Source organism: Pristiophorus japonicus, chromosome 2 (genome assembly GCF_044704955.1).
Source record: "Pristiophorus japonicus isolate sPriJap1 chromosome 2, sPriJap1.hap1, whole genome shotgun sequence".
Classification (NCBI taxonomy): Eukaryota; Metazoa; Chordata; class Chondrichthyes; family Pristiophoridae; genus Pristiophorus; species Pristiophorus japonicus.
In genome coordinates, this window is record NC_091978.1 from 253232910 (window position 1) to 253252209 (window position 19300).

The 19300-nt window shown below is 43.4% G+C and overlaps 1 protein-coding gene across 6 annotated transcripts in view; it reads right to left on the bottom strand.

Moving 5' to 3' along the window:
- Positions 1–19300, bottom strand: part of ank2b (ankyrin 2b, neuronal) — a 1291078-nt gene that overhangs the window by 177482 nt on the left and 1094296 nt on the right. For all 6 annotated transcript variants that reach the window (XM_070871180.1, XM_070871178.1, XM_070871177.1 and 3 more), the window contains one exon: positions 5410–5554. In XM_070871180.1, the coding sequence (XP_070727281.1) occupies positions 5410–5554 (145 nt within the window). The remainder of the gene's footprint in view (positions 1–5409; positions 5555–19300) is intronic.

Consider the following 19300-nt stretch of genomic DNA (forward strand, 5'->3'; position numbering starts at 1 on the left):
AACGAGGATGACTTGCTTCCACGCCAAAAAAAAGGGCGAGTTCACAGGTGTTTCAATGAAGGACCCGAACTACATCCTGAAGGATGGAAGATGCCTGTGCGTGCATTTTTTTAACATGGGGTGGCTGTTGCACACCAGCCACCAGCTCGACAGAGCTAGGTCTTGGTCCAGTAGCAAGGATTACCCAAGACAACTGGAGACCAGCTCTGCTGCACGGACCTTGTGCGCACATGTATCGCAGTGTGTTCTGGTCCATGTTGCCTCTGGGCCCCTGGCCCCAAACTCGTGCTTCGCCTGGGCCCCGATCACGTCCCTCCACAGTCTCTCGCCACTCCTTCGCCCCGACCTCGCCACTCCTGCTGTATCTGCCCATGCTCCAATCACCAACCTGGATCTTGATGATGTCACTCTTCACAGCTGTCGCCCTCCTGAACCAGCTCGTGCTGTACCTTGTCGTGGCATGCCTCCACGCTGCCCATGGCTGCCGCTCCTTTTATGGCCCCGACCCGCGGCTGATGTTCCCTCGCAGGTCAGGGCCTCCACGCTGGAATGACATCCCTCAGTATCACTGTCTTGTCATCTTTCATCGCCTTCAAAAGCCTGCTAAAGACCCTTTCTTTGACTGCTGTTGTGCCCTTTTTAATCCATCTCTTCCCTTTCACCTTCCTTTTGGTGCTCCTTATTGCCCATTCTATGACATTTCTCTGCACATGAACAGCACTATAGCAATGTAAGTAGTTATGCCTTAATAGTAACATGACTAGAATTTTGGTAATAAATTTTACTTCTGTGTAACATTATCATATATAAATAAAACCCACATACTGAAGAGCCTAACTTATAATCTTTGGCCTTGGGTGGATGCTTTATTTCCCCACTCTGAACTAATATCTGTTCACAATTCTCACTTTGAAGTGCATTTTCAAACTCAATGGAATGAAAATCAGACAAGTTCTACAAGGGCGGGCGATCCATTTGGCCACGCAGCGAAGCAAATTAGTCCCTTTATGTTTTGACTTATTTTCAATTATAATTGTACGGAAAAGAGTTGCATTTGGCCAATGGTAATGTTTCTCGAGGTTCACAATGTACAATACTGCATTATGACCTTGCAACAAATGAGTTATAAAATACTTTTTCATGACGATGATAGGCCTTTTGATCAGCCAGAAGTAAACCGTGGAGTCTGCAACTGAGAGTGACTCCAGAGTCTCCAAAATGCTGGAAACCACACATAATGGGGAATGTGGATTTCCCAGTCAATAACATGGTTTCCTGGGTTTGGGCAGCTCTGGAGTAGCTCTCAAGCCAGTTTGAAGTCAAATTCCCCACTGTTTGTAAAAGAGCTATGTTGTATTAGTGATATCACTACAACATACTGCCATAAGAAAACTCAAAAAAATTAATCAAAATTCCACCATAGCTAACTATTTATTTTCTAAATTGAAGTGGGTTCCAAAAAGATGTTAGGGTAGGAAGGGCTAAGCCTGTGGAGGCCCAAGGATTCTCCTGCTCCTCCTAAGCAATCTTCCTGAAGAATAACATCATCTTTTTTTACTTACCATGGTCTATTCTGGCCACTCTCCTGCATCCCGCCAGGCTCCCACCCCCACCCCCGAGTCTTTGTTAAAATCACATTGCGGAGCCGATGATGTCCACCTCCACTTGTACCTTGCTAAGAATTTTGAACCTAGTATCCAAGATATCAGCTTACACCAGATTCAATAGTCAAATATATACATCACAAGGCAGTAGTCAAAAATATATATCATAATCGAATAGCAATTAATAATTTGTGCCATTAAGCAGCAAGATTTTTTTCATTCTCTTTTTGATGCATTTTTTGTTGCCTCAACATTCAGGTTGAGATTCCCTGGGACATTTCCATGTTACATTTATCCTGAGTGACTCAAGTAGAAATGTGCTCTTAAAGGGTTAAGCATATGCCTTGCTCCTTCGAGTCTAAAGATAGCAAGTTCAGCGATGAAGATGTAAGGGAGAACTGAAGCTATACTCCCAGAGTTCTGCATTACCTTAACGTGGCAGTTAAGTTAGTCAGCGCAACAAAACCTACGTGGATGGATTCGGTGCATAGTCTATATGACATGACAAAAGGTCATTAATTAATTCAAAAATCATGGCATAATCATTTTCATAGGATGTTAAAAATGACTTCATAAAAAATTAAAACATAAAATGCCAATGTCTATAAAATAACATTCCTAATTTCTATTAATCACAATATAAGGCTTTGTCTAATCCTTAACAGGCAAGCAGTACATCAGAGACAGCAGTAATACTCAGCACAAACATAAAATAGGTGATCATGATAAACAGTACATAGATGTGACTGCTAGCAAAATCCCCCCCCAAAAATCACATCTATAATTTTTACAACAAATACCTGAAAGAGGAAAACAAATTGTGTCTCTGCAGCAGGAATGTATTCCTAAAAATATACACCCAGCAACCCACTGGCAGAGGAAAAAAATATATAAAATAATAATCAAGCTTCGACTCCCCTCCCCTCTCCCACCCCCATTTAGTCAATCAGTGGTAGATTCCAGCTGAATAATCAAAGCTGCTGAATCTCAGGCCAGCAGTCACAAGAAAAAAGGCAGTAATGGCAGCTGTTTCAGCATTATTACAGTCTCGTAGACCCCGCCTGATGTGAGCAGCTTAGCAGTGAGCATAGGAAAACACCAAAGGAAAGCGATGCAGCCATGAAAATCGCTCTAGTGCACAAGGTGAATGCCTCAAACCCCAACCCCAAGCAGCATTACTATCTCGTCAAAAGTAGATTGCAGACACAGCCACAGCATTGTGACATTACTCTGGTGTCAAGGACCACCTACCTGTTTACAGCACTGTGTGGAAGCATATGAAAAGGAGAGGGAAAACAGCAACAATGAAGGGAGAATGGCAGAACAATGGTAAAACAATGCTCTCACACACACACACACTCACTCACTCTCACACACACACACAGATGCATACAGAACAACAATGTTAACAGACAGATAAAAAAAACTGATAATTTAATATCAAAGTCATGCCTTTTTTGCAAATTTACCTGAATAATTAGAAGGACTGGATTTTTCAAAAAGATGCTCACAGTATCATGCCAGAAAAGAATAACATTTTTACTGATATTTTGATGCAATACATACTCATTTAGAAAAAAATAAATGACAGTTAGGGGAAAATGAGTTAAAGACATGGTTATTAACAGGAATCAGTGACATCCATTGCCTCATAATTTTACATGCAGCTTGATTCCTTGACAAATATTAAGCTGTAAATCTCTAACAGTCAGATTTAGCTATGTGTTCATTATTCCATTCCCAACAAAAGTTTCAGCAATTAATTATTTTGCATTTTGTTAAGTATTTTCTCCACCTATGTTCCTTTTCATGTCTCCCTATTATAACACACCTGGTTGCGAGGGCACTCAGGTGACCTCCTCCCAGTGCTCATCAATATCACTATAAAATGGCCCAGAATGGACAAAACTGACGTCCCCTTTTTCCTGTGATAAACCTTTTGGCCTCCAATTTGTACTTCTCCCCAACAATAGGAAAGGGCCTGTATTTATATAATGGCCCGGAATTTACAGTCAGGATGATGGCGAACTGGCAGCATGCACCGTCATTCCGCCTTTGAAACTGACTGTAACTTCGGGATTTGGTGCGTGAAGCTGCAGTTTGTCAATAACACCTCCGACACTGGCTGCGCTGTGCACCCCACCACCCCACAGAACCAGAAATCTGTGTAATCAGAGAAACTGACAAAAACATTGGTTCTTCCATGGTAAGTACGCTGTTAAATTCTCCACTAAAAGTTAGACTCAAAGAAATTAAGTATAACTCGGGTTTTAACAGCATTATTACTGCTAAACAAATGTTAAAGGCCTGGAAAACTAATTTTAATTTTGTGCAGTGTGAAATTTGTCCATGTTAATAATAATTAGATTTTTTAAGAAACTTTGCAAAAAATGTTTTTACATTTATTTTTAATGTTTGTCCATCTTTGTTTCAAGTTTGCCTTTTTCCCATTTGAGAAACCCAATCTTTGTATTGCTCTCTCTAAAAAAAAATTTTAAGTTAGAATTTTAAGAGTTTACTCACTTCCTTGTTTGCTATCTTTTGAGAATTGTGTGTTTTGATTGACTGCTTAGTCAGCCAGTTGACGTCACAGCAGTCTGCACAAGGGATTCCCCACTAAACCACGTTGATTTGAATTGAAGGTCAGAAAACAGGGATCGCGAGATCCTTGTGCAAAATGTACTTCAGGGCCACCAGCGAATGACTTCACTCTACAACCCTCCGAGCTATCTGCGCTCCTTCAATTCTGGCCTCTTGAGCATCACCGAGTTTAATCGTTCCAACATTGGCAGCTTTGGCCTAAGCTCTGGAATTCCCTCCCTAAATCGCTCTTCCTTTAAGATGCTCCTTAAAACCTACTTCTTTGACCAAGCTTTTGTCTTTTAATAGGTTGTTATCTGGCTCGATGTCAAATTTTGTTTGATAACTCTCCTGTGAAGTGCCTGGGGACATTTTACTATGTTAAAGGCGCTATATAAATGCAAGTTGTTGTATCGATCAGGGGTATGAACGCTGGCTGATTTTTCCTTTTCCTATCTCAAAAGTACTGAGATCAATTGCAACACCACAACTACTGCTCCAGTTAAGATCGGCCAACACAACACAGGCTGAAAATTAAATCCTAGTTCTTTTTGGCTGTGTGGCTGAATCATCATCATCATCCAAAGCACTTTCCCATTAAGCAATAATGGGGAAGGAAGCAGTATAAGCTTGTTTCTCTGTAAATTGATTGCTGAGGTGATCAGGAAATAAACATTAGATGTGGGCTACACAGGGGCTTCATTTGTCTTAAATAGAAATTAAGTAAAAGGCAGAGGCAAGGATTATAATTAGGTAGGGAAACTTATAACGAGCTGATAATAAATTTAATATTATAGTTTATTAGTCTCAATTAGTGATACAATGATACCAAAACAAAATAACACAGACATTATATTAGTGAAGCTTTCAGATATCACAAAAAAAAATCAATGGTTGGCATGAGAACAAATGAAAAACATATCTTAGAGTTCATTACTGCTACCGGATTAGTGGGCCCTCATGAGATGCAGCTTTGCACTGTTTGGACAGCCTGGCTACTTCTGAAACTTTGCATGGAATATTTCAAAACTTATGAGAGAACAGAGGCTTTGACCCACACATAACGAACATGAATTATTAACTTCCTGGGGAGTAAAGCACATTGCACTTCACACATAATGGGTGAGACTGGAATTTCTCTTAGCCAATGAGAATACTGCATTTTAAATATCAATTCATTATAGCAGCATTTTAATCAAGCTTGCAAAAACAAACATAAAGCTACCTGTCTGAGCGCTCGCCAAGGCGACCTATTCCTCTGTACATCATATTGTCCAGGTACCGACTGCTGGGTAGAGAGTCATCTCCTAGTTCTTTCAGGTCCTCTGGTCTAAGGTACTCTCCTCCATCACCTGTCATTGTATCATCTCCTTGGGACCAAGAGATAGTTGATCAGTGAGGAGATGCTTTGAAGTTGCCATGTGATCTCAGAATAAAAACACACAAGCTGGAAACTAATCACTCACAGTCAAGCAGCAGTAGGACAGCAATTGCTTGTTACTTCAGACGTAAGGAAAATGTACAAAAATAACCTAATGGCTGCAATACATTACAGCAGAACAGTACACAACAACTGCAAGAACCTGGAACAGTTTATTTTATTAGGAAATAGTAGGATGAAATAAACAGGTTGATGTCTCCTGCGGTGAACACTGATTTGCTGGATTCCATTAAGCGAAAGCTGGACCCATTGGCCTGGAATTTGAGGTGGATAATGACAACGCATTGTCAGCGTTTGCCATCATCACTCCTCTGAAACTGGCCACAACTTCAGGATTTAGCGCATGCACATTTAAACGCAAAAATTCTGAAGTTGTGGTCAGTCATTCAGTGCTCCGACACAGGCTATGCTATGGACAGGCCCCCACCTCCACCATAGTTGGCAATCCGTGAAATCAGTAAAAGCAGCGGAACTAATAAAAACTTGAGCTTTGCCACGCTAATATTGCTGTTGAATACCCCATAAATATTAAGCCTTGTTGAAATAGGTGTAACTTGGGTTTTCATCATAGGCGGTCCCTCGAACGAGGATGAATTACTTCCACAAGCTCACGGGTGTTTCGATGAAGGAGCCGAAGTTCCAGTCCTGAACTCCAATTGAAGGGTGGAAGATGCTTGTGTGTGAATTTTTTTTAAACGTGTGGTGACCGTTGCAAACCAGCCACCTGTAGGGAAGGACGAAAACCCCCTCATTTTACCCAGAAGGAAAAGGGCTGTGGGATCTGCCTGTGCTGCAAACCGAGACAGTTTGACCTTGGCAGAGCAGTGATTGGACGGGGGAGGACACCGGAGGGCCAATGGTGGGACAGAGTCAGCCCGAAGCCTGAGGCTTGCAAGCCAATGGGAGAGCACATGCTCGAAAACTGTGGGACTGACTTATCGCCATTATCGGGCTATTGTCTTCCCCATGTTTACACTATGGAGGGAAATTATGCAGACCTTCAGAAAACTAGGGAACCCAAAACAACCCAAGGGCCTACACAATGGCTACAGGAGGCCAACGCAAGCAACACCTACTCAAACCTTGAGTAGGTTAACATCAGTGGAAAAAACGGCTGCATTTTTCAAAATCACAAAGCCCACCAATGGGAAGGTTTGATTTCAGCACGAGAGGTGGACTGGATAATCTGGCTATAAAAAGGGGTTTCTGACCCAGTGTGTGTTCTGCTCTGCTCTCGTGATCCAACAACCAGCAACCCTCTCGACACTGAAGGAAAACCAGTGTCCGAAGACACCGAAAATAGAAGAAACAAACCACCAGATTGCAGAAGGCACAGTAGTGAGTATAACCTCTGGTCCCCAGAACTCCCAACTCAGTTAGGCCAGGAAAGGTGGGAGGTTGGGCATTGTACTGCTAAACTTGTGTAAAGATTTTCATTGTGTCCGTTTAGTGGGATTTAGGGGGATTGTTTTGTTGGTGTATTGCTGTTTGTTGAGATACACCTTGTCAAATAAATTGGAAGCCTAAGTTCCTCTTGGAATTACCTTGTCTCAGTTCTATTGTATTACATCTCCTGATCGTGAGTCTTATGTCAGAACAATGTAAGGGAAGCTAGAAGCGCCTCGAAAACGCTCAACTGTGTGTCACAGGCTAGGGAAGAAGGGGTTAGGAGTGTTTGACACTCACAGGTGCCTCACAGGCTAGGCATAAGCTGTGGGGACGCACGAGTCTCAAAACCCCCTTCATAAGCTGTGGACACAGTCTCTCCAGGGGTGCTCTTGCAGCACTCAGGGTACCTCACAGGCCAGGCATAAGCTGAGAGGGCAGAAGCCCAGAGAGAGACACCCAAGGCACAACAACACTCCCTGAGAACTCCTTACACACCACACGGGCTTGACAGAGCCAGGTCTTGGTCGAGTGGCAAGGATTAACCAAGATGACTGGAGACCTGCTCTGCTGCACGGACTTAGCGTGCACACATATCGCAGTGTGGGCTGGCTCTTGGCTCTTCTGGGCTCCGTACCCTCATCTGCCACATCTCCACCGCCATAAACATTCACCGCATCTCACCACAAACACTCGCCACTCATCCGCCCCGACCTTCCCACTCCTCTGTACCGAATTCGGGTTTTAACAGCGTATTGACTGCCAAGCAACCATTCTGGCCCTGAAAAACTATTTTTTATATTTGTGGAATGTCAAATTTCTCCATTATGATAAAAATGACTAGATTTTAAAAATATACATATTTTTTCAAAAGTTGATCATTGATTTCAGCTTCTACCTTAACCCCATGTGAATGTCCCAATCTTTATTTGCTCCTTTCAGAGAGCAAACTAATCAGTGCTATTCATTTCCAGGTTTAGTATCTGTGAGAATTCTTCAATGTGATTGGCTGCTTAGACAGCTTGATGTTGTCACTGCTGCACCAGACTTGGAATTTCCTACTGACAGCGCTACAATCAATTACATGTCGAGAAACCTAACATTTTCATCACAGAGATCACGGGATCTCTGTGGGCAGCTTACTTCGAGGTTAGCGGCAATCGCCGCTACATCACTGCTGATCACAAATTATGGGCCATTCTCTGTCTGGGGTGGAGATCAACTCGTACAAGAGGCAGATATTTTGTAACATTAATCAAGGTGGTCTCCTGGACTAGTTTTGTAAGGGGGTCGAGAGGACATTTACCAAATTTATTCTCTCAAATTGGCCCGAGCTTTTATCCAGGAGGCGACATGGCTCTGGGTGAGTGGAGAGTATTTTTATTTAGTTGCACAGGCAATGTAGAGGCTGGATGTACCAGTGGGTCTTTTCCTGCCTGTCATTTTCTTTATGTTCATAAGTGGCAAGTATATTCATGACATACAAGTGCCAGGCAATGACCATCTCCAACAAGAGAGTCTAGCCACCAAACCTTGACATTCGATGGCATTACCATCATTGAATCCCCCACCACCAGAAACTGGACCAGCTACATAACTACTGTGCCGACAAGAGCAGGAAAGAGGCTAGGTATTCTGCGGCAAGTGCCTCACCTCCTAACTCCTCAAAGCCTTTCCACCAACTACAGGATACAAGTCAGGAGTGTGATAGAATACTTTCCACTTGCCTGGATGAGTGCAGGAGCTCAACACCATCCAGGACATTGCAGCCCACTTGATCGGCACCCCATCCACCACCTTAAACATTCACTCCCTTCACCACTGGCACAATGTGGCTGCAGTGTGTACCATCTACAAGATGCAACTCGCCAAGGCTTCTTCGACAGCAGCCCCCAAACTCGCGACCTCTACCACCTAAAAGAACAAGGCAGTAGGCACATGGGAACACCACCACCTCCAAGTTCTCCTCCAAGTCACACACCAGCCTGGCTTGGGAATATATTGCTGTCCCTTCATCGTCGCTGTGTCAAAATTCTAGCACTCCCTACATAACAGCACTGCACACAGTATGCAGTGGTTCAAGGAGACGACTCACCACCACCTTCTCAAGGACAATTAGGGATGGGCAATAAATGATGGCCTTGCCAGCGATGCCCACATCCCATGAATGAATAAAAAAAGAAATCCACACTGATGCAGTATTGTAATGAAAACAGTGCTGTGAAATTCAGTAGCTGTAGTGTACTTAGCAAAATACTACCCTAAACAAGCACCATAATTAACTTTTGTATCTTTGTATTTTGGTTAATTTCCTCCCACTGCATCCCCATTTTCTGGAAGGGTTGACTCCCTGATAGGGTACAGTTCCACAGGACCCCACCCGCCCCCCACATGTACCTCGCACTTGACAGTGATTGTTTGCAAGCTCCTCGACTGTCCCACAGCCAACTCTGATCCATTCCTCACCTGACCTCAAGACACTGGCACTTCCAGTAACAAAAGCTGGGGAGCGATCAGAATTGGGAACTCTGGCCAATTTTCTCTATCCTAACCCAAAGGCAATTTGTCCTGGCTGAGATCAACTAACTAAGCACAGACTGGGGATTAAACCTGGGCCTTCTTGATGGGTTTGGCTCCATTACTCGCTGCATACCATTGGGAAACAATAAATATTTTTGAATCAAATTACAAAAGAATGGGAATGACTGATGGACTTCGTAATGTAACAGTTTGCCACACATCTGGAAGTGTCTCTGGAATCTCTTTAATATCATCTCTGGAATAATTTACAAACCCTCAAGTAGCGCAGGGAACATGTTGCAATTTAAGATATGTGAACCCAGTCCTACCAAAATTATGTCGAGGATTTTAACATTAAACATGTGTAATTACAGAACTATGTATGCATTTAGTTCATTAAATGATGCATGGTGAGAATCTAAGCCTGGAGGAGAAAATGGCAATAAATATTGAAAATAGGAAATGTAAAAAACATAGAAGATAGGTGCAGGAGTAGGCCATTCGGCCCTTCGAGCCTGCACCACCATTCAATACGATCATGGCTGATCATTCACCTCAGTACCCCTTTCCTGCTTTCTCGCCATACCCCTTGATCCCTTTAGCCATAAGGGCCATATCTAACTCCCTCTTGAATATATCTAATGAACTGGCATCAACAATGTCCTGCGGTGGAGAATTCTACAGGTTAACAACTCGCTGAGTGAAGAAGTTTCTCCTCATCTCAGTCTTAAATGGCTTACCCCTTATCCTTAGACTGTGTCTCCTGGTTCTGGACTTCTCCAACATCGGGAACATTCTTCCTGCACCTAACCTGTCCAGTCCCATCAGAATTTTATATGTTTCTATGAGATCCCCTCTCATCCTTCTAAACTCCAGTGAATACAGGCTGGGTCGATCCAGTCTCTTCTCATAAGTCAGTCCTGCCATCCCGGGAATCAGTCTGGTGAACCTTCGCTGCACTCCCTCAAAATCAAGAATGTCCTTCCTCAGATTAGGAGGCCAAAACTGAACACAATATTCCAGGTGAGGCCTCACAAAGGCCTGTACAACTGCAGTAAGATCTCCCTGCTCCGATATTCAAAACCCCTAGCTATGAAGGCTAACATACCATTTGCCTTCTTCACCGCCTGCTGTACCTGCATGCCAACTTTCAATGACTGATGAACCATGACACCCAGGTCTCGTTGCACCTCCCCTTTTCCTAATCTGCCGCCATTCTGATAATCTTCTGCCTTCGTGTTTTTGCCCCTAAAGTGGATAAACTCACATTTATCCACATTATACTGCATCTGCCATGCATTTGCCCAATCACCTAACCTGTCCAAGTCACCCTGCAGCCTCTTAGCATCGTCCTCGCAGATCACACCGCCACCCAGCTTAGTGTCATCTGCAAACTTGATATTACACTCAATTCCTTCATCTAAATCATTGATGTATATTGCAAAGAGCTGGGGTCCCAGCACTGAGCCTTGCGGCACCCCACTAGTCACTGCCTGCCATTCTGAAAAGGACCCGTCAATCCCGACTCTCTGCTTCCTGTCTGCCAATCAGTTCTCTATCCACGTCAGTACATTACCCCCTATACCATGTACTTTAATTTTGCACACCAATCTCTTGTGTGGGACCTTGTCAAAAGCCTTTTGAAAGTCCAAATACATCACATCCACTGGTTCTCCCTTGTCCACTCTACTAGTTAAATCCTCAAAAAATTCTAGAAGATTTGTCAAGCATGATTTCCCTTTCAAAAATCCATGCTGACTTGGACCGATCCTGTCACTGCTTTCCAAATGCGCTGCTATTTCATCTTTAATAATTGATTCCAACATTTTCCCCACTAGCGATGTCAGGCTAACCGGTCTATAACTACCCGTTTTCTCTCTCCCTCCTTTTTTAAAAAGTGGTGCTAAATTAGCTACCCTCCAGTCCACAGGAACTGATCCAGAGTCGATTGACTGTTGGAAAATGATCAACAATGCATCCACTATTTCTAGGGCCATTTCCTTAAGTACTCTGGGATGGAGACTATCAGACCCCGGGGATTTATCGGCCTTCAATCCCATCAATTTCCCCCACACAATTTCCCGTCTAATAAGGATTTCCTTCAGTTCCTCCTTCTCACTAGATCCTCGGTCCCCAAGTGTAATATCTCCAAGTTTGCAGATGACACTAAGCTGGGTGGCAGTGTGAGCTGTGAGGTGGATGATAAGAGGCTGCAGGGTGATTTGGACAGGTTAGGTGAGTGGGCAAATGCATGGCATCTGCAGTATAATGTGGATAAAAGCTAAAGAAGATTCTAATCGTAATTTTGAGAACTACAGATGACCGGGAGAGTGTTGTAATCCTGTCAGTGGTTAAGAGTTGAAGTGATTTCATATATTGTGCAGAACTAGCTTTAAACCAAGACTATGTTATAGTCCCAGCCATCGTTTAGAAGGAGGTGGGTTAAGTTTTTGTCTTCACCGCAAGGTTGGTAATCAATGGAATGAAAATCAGACGGGTTCTATAATGAATGGGTAATCCACTCTGCCAGATCATTGCCCATACAATGAAAATGAAAATTTACCCTGATATCTTTAGTTGTTACTTTCACCCAAACTTTTATTTTTGTAATTCATATCTTCTGCTATGGCTGCCTATTTTTTTAGTTACTATGGTCACCAAATTTTGCCTTGCAACAAGACATGAAATGTTTTTTTATTTGTATTTTTACCAAAGAATTATAATTCTAGACCAAGGAGTTTCTGGAAATGTGTGGAAGAAATTGTTTTATTAAAAAGTAATACACTTTGCAAGGTAATTATAATTCTGTATATATTATATAGAAGATATGGATTCAGATGTGATATCATGCTTAAACAATTCATGGACCCAAGAGGACATAACACCTTTCTCACACTGTCAGGTCCACTCATTCTTTTAAAGTGTTACCATATTAGGGCCCAAGTGTTGTTGTATTTGTACAAAGAGAAAGTTAATGTTGTGCTTTTATGGGCCCCAAATTTCCCCAGCCGCTTAGAGCGGCGTAGTTAGATGTGGTGCACCGACGTCGTGGGGGAAAAAACATGCTGAAAACTTACCGTTTTGGCCATTCCTGGATCTCTGTGGTCCCGTGGCGCTGAGAAACCTGCAGGGGGCGGAGCTTGGGCCACGCTTGTTCAGCGCAGCCGGCAGTGGGCGGAGTTTGGGCCCGGCGTGTCCTTGAGTGCTGGCGGGGGACGCATGACCGTTTGTGCGTGCGCGCAAGCGCAATGCATGTTAAAGCATGCGCGCATGCACAATGGGGCAGGAACCTTAGCATTCAGCCATTTAAAGGGAGAGTGTCCTCAGTGCCTCAGCAGCATTGGCAGTGGGCCATATTAGAAGGTAAGGTATGAATTGTAATTTTTGGGTGGCTGAGGGAGTGGAAAGGAGTGCTGCATAGATGCATGAAAGGTGAGAACTGTGTGTTTTCAAGATCACCTGAGTGTAAATCCAATACACCAATGACGCAAGAGCGTGCAACAAGGACAAAGAACTTCTTGCATGAGGAGGTGGAGAAACTAGTCACTGTCATTGAGGACAGATGGCAGGAGCTGGATATCAGTAAGAGTGGTCCCACAAAAGTTCCACCCAAAGAAATGAGGAGACGCTGGAACCTAGTTGTAGAAGAATTCTCCGCAGGGGTGAAGACCGCAAGAACTGGAAGCAGGGCGGTGGTCAAGTAGTGAGTGTAAGTATTATCTTGAGTTTTAAATGGAATTGCAATTGTTACTGTGATCATCTATATATGTCCCATCCATCAGAAGCTCACCATGTGGCAAAAATTATATTTTCATCTTTGCAGAAGAATTTGGCCCACAACAAAAGGGAGAGAACTAGATCAGAAGGAGGGCTGCCAAATCTGCACCAATTATCACATCTGGAACAGAGGGTCACTGCCTTGCTGAGTCGCACCTGCAGAAAAAGAATCAGCTCTGTACAAGCTGGGCCCACATGCGAGGGTGAGGGTCAATCATGAAAATGCATCGTAGCCCTTCAAATCAACCTGCTGACTGGCCTGCTACGCGTGAGACTACTCATTTCACCCATCCTGCCCCTCCTTTCCTGCTAACCATTTGACTGATCTGTTGTATTTTGCAGAAGAAGATGATAATCCTGAACATCCTAAAGATCAACAAGATTCAGATGCATCTGCTCCAGACCAAGGCGGGTGGGGGGAAGAGGGGTCCATGGATCTGTGTTCACGGGAGAATGCTGATCGTGATATGGCTCAGTCCATGGTACAGGGCATCACTTTGCCAGACACCTCCATGAGCTCTGCCACGACATTCCTTGATTTCACACCTTTCGAGGTTGTGGGTCCCAGTGGCGGTGGTGGAATGCAGGTTGGAATACCCTGGGCCCCACCATCCCAGCCTGTGCCTCACATTGGAGGGGTGCAACTTTGCAGACCCATGGCGAGGGGAAGGAGAAGCCGACCAGTCTCTCCTGAGATACAGCCTTCATCAGATGTACATCAGGTTAGGTCATTGAGAAAAAGACGTAGGTCCCTTGCAGTCAGAATCAGGTGAATTTATAATGGGGAACAAAGAAATGGCAGACCAGTTGAACAAATACTTAGGTTCTGTCTTCACGAAGGAAGACACAAATAACCTTCCGGAAATACTAGGGGACCGAGGGTCTAGTGAGAAGGAGGAATTGAAGGAAATCCTTATTAGGCGGGAAATTGTGTTAGGGAAATTGATGTGATTGAAGGCCGATAAATCCCCAGGGCCTGATAGTCTGCATCCCAGAGTACTAAAGGAAGTGGTCCTAGAAATAGAAATAGAATAAGAAATGCATTGGTGATCATTTTCCAAGAGTCTATTGACTCTGGATCAGTTCCTATGGACTGGGGGGTAGCTAATTTAACACCACTTTTTAAAAAAGGAGGGAGAGAGAAAATGGGTAATTATAGACCTGTTAGCCTGACATCAGTAGTGGGGAAAATGTTGGAATCAATTATTAAAGATGAAATAGCAGCGCATTTAGAAAGCAGTGACAGGATCGGTCCAAGTCAGCATGGATTTATGAAAGGGAAATCATGCTTGACAAATCTTCTAGAATTTTTTGAGGATGTAACTAGAGTGGACGAGAGAGAACCAGTGAATGTGGTGTATTTGAACTTTCAAAAGGCTTTTGACAAGGTCCCACACAAGAGATTGATGTGCAAAATTAAAGCACATGGTGTAGGGGGTAATATACTGACGCGGATAGAGAACTGGTTGGCAGACAGGAAGCAGAGAGTCGGGATAAATGGGTCCTTTTCAGAATGGCAGGCAGTGACTAGTGGGGTGCCGCCGGGCTCTGCTGGGACCCCAGCTCTTTACAATATACATCAATGATTTAGATGAAGTAATTGAGTGCAATATCTCCAAGTTTGCAGATGACACTAAGCTGGGTGGCGGTGTGAGCTGTGAGGAGAATGCTAAGAGGCTGTAGGGTGACTTGGACAGTTAGGTGAGTGGGCAAATGCACGGCAGATGCAGTATAATGTGGATAAATGTGAGGTTATCCACTTTGGTGGCAAAAACACGAAGGCAGAATATTATCTGAATGGCGGCAGATTAGGAAAAGGGGAGGTGCAGTGAGACCTGGGTGTCATGAAAGTTGGCATGCAGGTACAGCAGGCGGCGAAGGCGGCAAATGGTATGTTAGCCTTCATAGCTATGGGATTTGAGTATAAGAGCAGGGAGATCTTACTGCAGTTGTACAGGGCCTTGGTGAGGCCTCACTTGGAATATTATGTTCAGTTTTGGTCTCCTAATCTGAGGAAGGACGTTCTTGCTATTGAGGGAGTGCAGCGAAGGTTCACCAGACTGATTCTCGGGATGGCAGCACTGACATCGACTGGGCCTGTATTCACTGGAGTTTAGAAGGATGAGAGGGGTTCTCATAGAAACATATAAAATTCTGACGGGATTTGACAGGTTAGATGCAGGAAGAATGTTCCCGATGTTGGGGACGTCCAGAACCAGGGGATACAGTCTAAGGATAAGGGGTAAGCCATTTAGGACTGAGATGAGGAGAAACTTCTTCACTCAGAGAGTTGTTAACCTGTGGAATTCCCTACCGCAGAGAGTTGTTGATGCCAGTTTGTTGGATATATTCAAGAAGGAGTTAGATATGGCCCTTACGGCTAAAGGGATCAAGAGGTATGGCGAGAAAGCAGGAAAGGGGTACTAAGGTGAATGATCAGCCATGATCTTATTGAATGGTGGTACAGGCTCGAATGGCCTACTGCTGCACCTATTTTCTATGTTTCTATATTGAGTGAGGAGACCAATGCCCTTACCCAATCACTTGTGGCTGCCGTCAGTGGGATGCATGATGAGGTTGTGACACTGTCGGGAGAAATATCAGCACTGAGACGGGGCATGTCAGAGGGAGTGCCAATGATGGCAGAGGCCATGAGGGAGCTAGCTGCTGCAATAAGGGCACACACGCCTGACAATCAAATGCCACTTCCACTGCAATCCCCACACCAGCCTCTGTTGAGACCCAAGCCGGGCCCCCAGCCTCCCCCCCCGTCCCAACCACCATCACTACCCTTTGAGGAAGTGCACATTCCCTGATATGTGGGTGAGAGATGGGTGCAGCCTTTATTTGTTGTTGTTGTTGTTGTTGAAGTGCATTGTAAACTTTCCAATAAAATATTTTTTGCATTAACACTGAATCATGTTCCGTTATCACCACACGACAGTTAGGAACAACTGTAAAATAAAAATCCATCCCTTACCCCTGCAGTCATGAGTGCCTGCCACCCCTAGTCCTGGCCGAAGGGCTAGCCGGTGCATTCTGCAGTCGGCAAGGCAGGACTGCACTATTTTCAGTAGCTGATTTATCTTTCATTTATTTTTGATGATGTCGTGAAGATGTTGTGCTGAAGTTGTTTTGATGTTGTGTTGATGCTGTGAAGGTGTTTAGTGCTTTAGAATCCTCTAACTCACCTTCCCCCACCCCCGCCCCCCATCTATGGCTTCCTACGCTGATTTCTTAAATGTAAGTAAGGTTTTTCTGTGCCTACAAAAGTGGCCACATACACTGGCCTAAGTTAGTTTGGAGTAACTTTTAGCTGGCCAAATTTGCTTCCATGGCCAAAACAGGCATAAGTGGCTAGTCACGCCCCCATTTGGAGAAAAAAAATGAAACAAAAAAAAAACCTAACTAACTGACTTACACTGGAGCAAGTTAAATGGGGAAATTTGCGATTTTTAAGTTACTCCAAAAGAAGCTACTTGCTCCAAAAAAAGCGGGGCAACTCCTGGGGAAATGTGAGCCCTTGGTTTATAAACATTTGCTTAAATAAGGAAGAGTTAAAGAAAAAGGGGGCTTTTTTCTGTTCCCAGCTGTTTTTTTGCAAGCTTTGCATGGAGAAGATTGAGAGCAGCAAGCAAATCAACTTAAACGTTTAAAAAGCGCCTTCTTCTTTAGTGTCTCTTTTTTTAAAAAGCCCGCATAAATTTCTCGGAGCTACAAGCTAAGGGAAGCTCTGCCCTCTTTTTCCTTTTGTGTAACATGTGTGAAGTTTGCTAAATATAAAAACTAATTCAGTATCGTTACAATTCATTGGAAAGACATCCGAAGAAAGAATGCGGAAACTGACATCAAATTTTTCTGCTCTATATTGTGTTTAGTTAATAACATATTGGCTACGGAAAAAAAACATATTGGTCTGAATTTAATTAAGGTTAATTAACCAATGAAAACTGGACTTTCATTCTGGTCACTTTGAAATTCTGGTTATTTCAAAGTGTGAATGTCCCTAGTTCCAGATATGGAACTTTCACCACATTGGAAAAAGAGATAAAAGACACTATGTAGATAATGATTTTTGCTAGGGAAAAAAAAAGTTGCCGTTTGGTTGTTTGGGAAATGTTATTCTGAATTACAGAAAAGTTTCTAGTTCGGTAAAAGAAATTTAAATTTCGGGTTCGGGTTCAGTATAAAATGGATGATACTGGACAGTTTGGACACTTTGGAAATAATGCTAGAAAGTTTAGAGGCAATCTAAAATGCCGTTATTCTTTGATGAGAGACAGTCATGCTCGAGGTGGGGAGATCGAGATGAATTGCGAGCACTTGTCCCTCATATCAGAGAAGGTTTTTAAAAAAGAATTACGTGAAGTCACGTATTGATGTCATGCCTTCTTACAAACCTGCAAAGGGGTTAACCCTTTGCGATCTCAGCTGTTTTATTTAGTTCACCAAACAACTTTAGCATCGCTGTATGAAATTTTTAAAAAGTGGACATTATTAATTTAAATTTCTGAATTGGAAGTGAATGTTTTCCCACGTGCCAGAAGGAAAATAAATAGTAACAGTTATAAAAAACATTTAAAAACTGGGACCAAGTTAAAACTTTTGATCTATGTTTTCTATCTTTAATGGGATGTGTAACATGGAGAGAGGAAGTAAACATGCTTAAAGTACAGGGAGAAGCCACTCCACAGCAAAAGGGATTGGTAGAGGCCGCAGGACTCCCCACAGAGGTCGCAGTAATAAAAATAAAAGCACACCGCAAGGTAGAATCCCCGGAAAAGTTAGCGAATCAAAGAGCTGATGAAGCTGCCAAATTGGCAGCTGAATCAGATGGGTATGAAGAAACAGTTCTCGTAGCCAGTTGTGCTATTGGGTCGGTGAAAGTAAATTTAATAAAGAAATTTAATAACAAAGAATTTAATTAAATTTAATAACAAAGAAACACCCAGGGGAAAATGTACAGGAATAGGAAAATAAAGGTGCAACAAAAGGAACAGACAATCTCTGGCAGTGGGGAGGCCGGGTGGCTGCCCCGAAATGTATATAAAACAGCCTGCAAAGAATATATCATGGCCGAGCACATACTGGCCAATCCAACATGACAGAGAATATGGGAAGATGCTAGTGGCGGCCAGGAATGGGGAAAGATGTAGCCAAGCATTGCCAGAATTGTGTTTATATACGGCCAGCATAATGCTGGGAAGCCTATAAAGGTACAAATGGGATACCAGTTAAGGCCCACAGGGCCGTGGGAAAACCACAGATAGATTTTACTGGACCCCTCCTAAATTCTAGGGGGAAAATATATTGTCCAGTAGTAATTTGATCAATTTACACGATGGGTGGAAGCCTTTGCCACAAATGATTGCACTGCTACCACTGTAGCAAGAATATTTGCAGAAGAAATAATCCCTCGTTGGAGTGTTCCCCTCCAGTTAGACTCAGATCAGGGGACACATCTCACCGAGAAGGTGATCCAACATATATGCTCCTTGCTAAGGATTAAGCAACATTTCCACATCCCGTATCAGCCGCAAAGCTCAGGGATGGTGGAAAGAATGATCTGAACTCTTAAATTGTCCTTGGCTAAATTTATAGAGGAGACCAGGAAGGAATGGGCAGATTTGCTCCCGGTATTTTAATGAGACTTAGATGCGCTCAGAAAAGAATGACAGGACTGACTCCCTTCGAATTGGTGACGGGTAGAGCTATGAGACTGCCGAAGGGAATAATGACAGGAGGGGAGGATGTCGGACCAGCAAGGGATAGAGTCTGGAGGTTTATTAAACAATTATGCGAGCAATTGCATCCTTAAAGCAAGAAGCACGGGATCAATAAATAATTAAGGATATTACACAGGATGCAGATAAGCAACAGGGAAACACCCCAGGGTTGGGTGAGAAGGTGATGGTTAAGATAACCCCTGAAAAACCAGGATTTGTACCAAAATGGCAGGGCCCATATGAGGTGCTTATGACCAGTGACACCT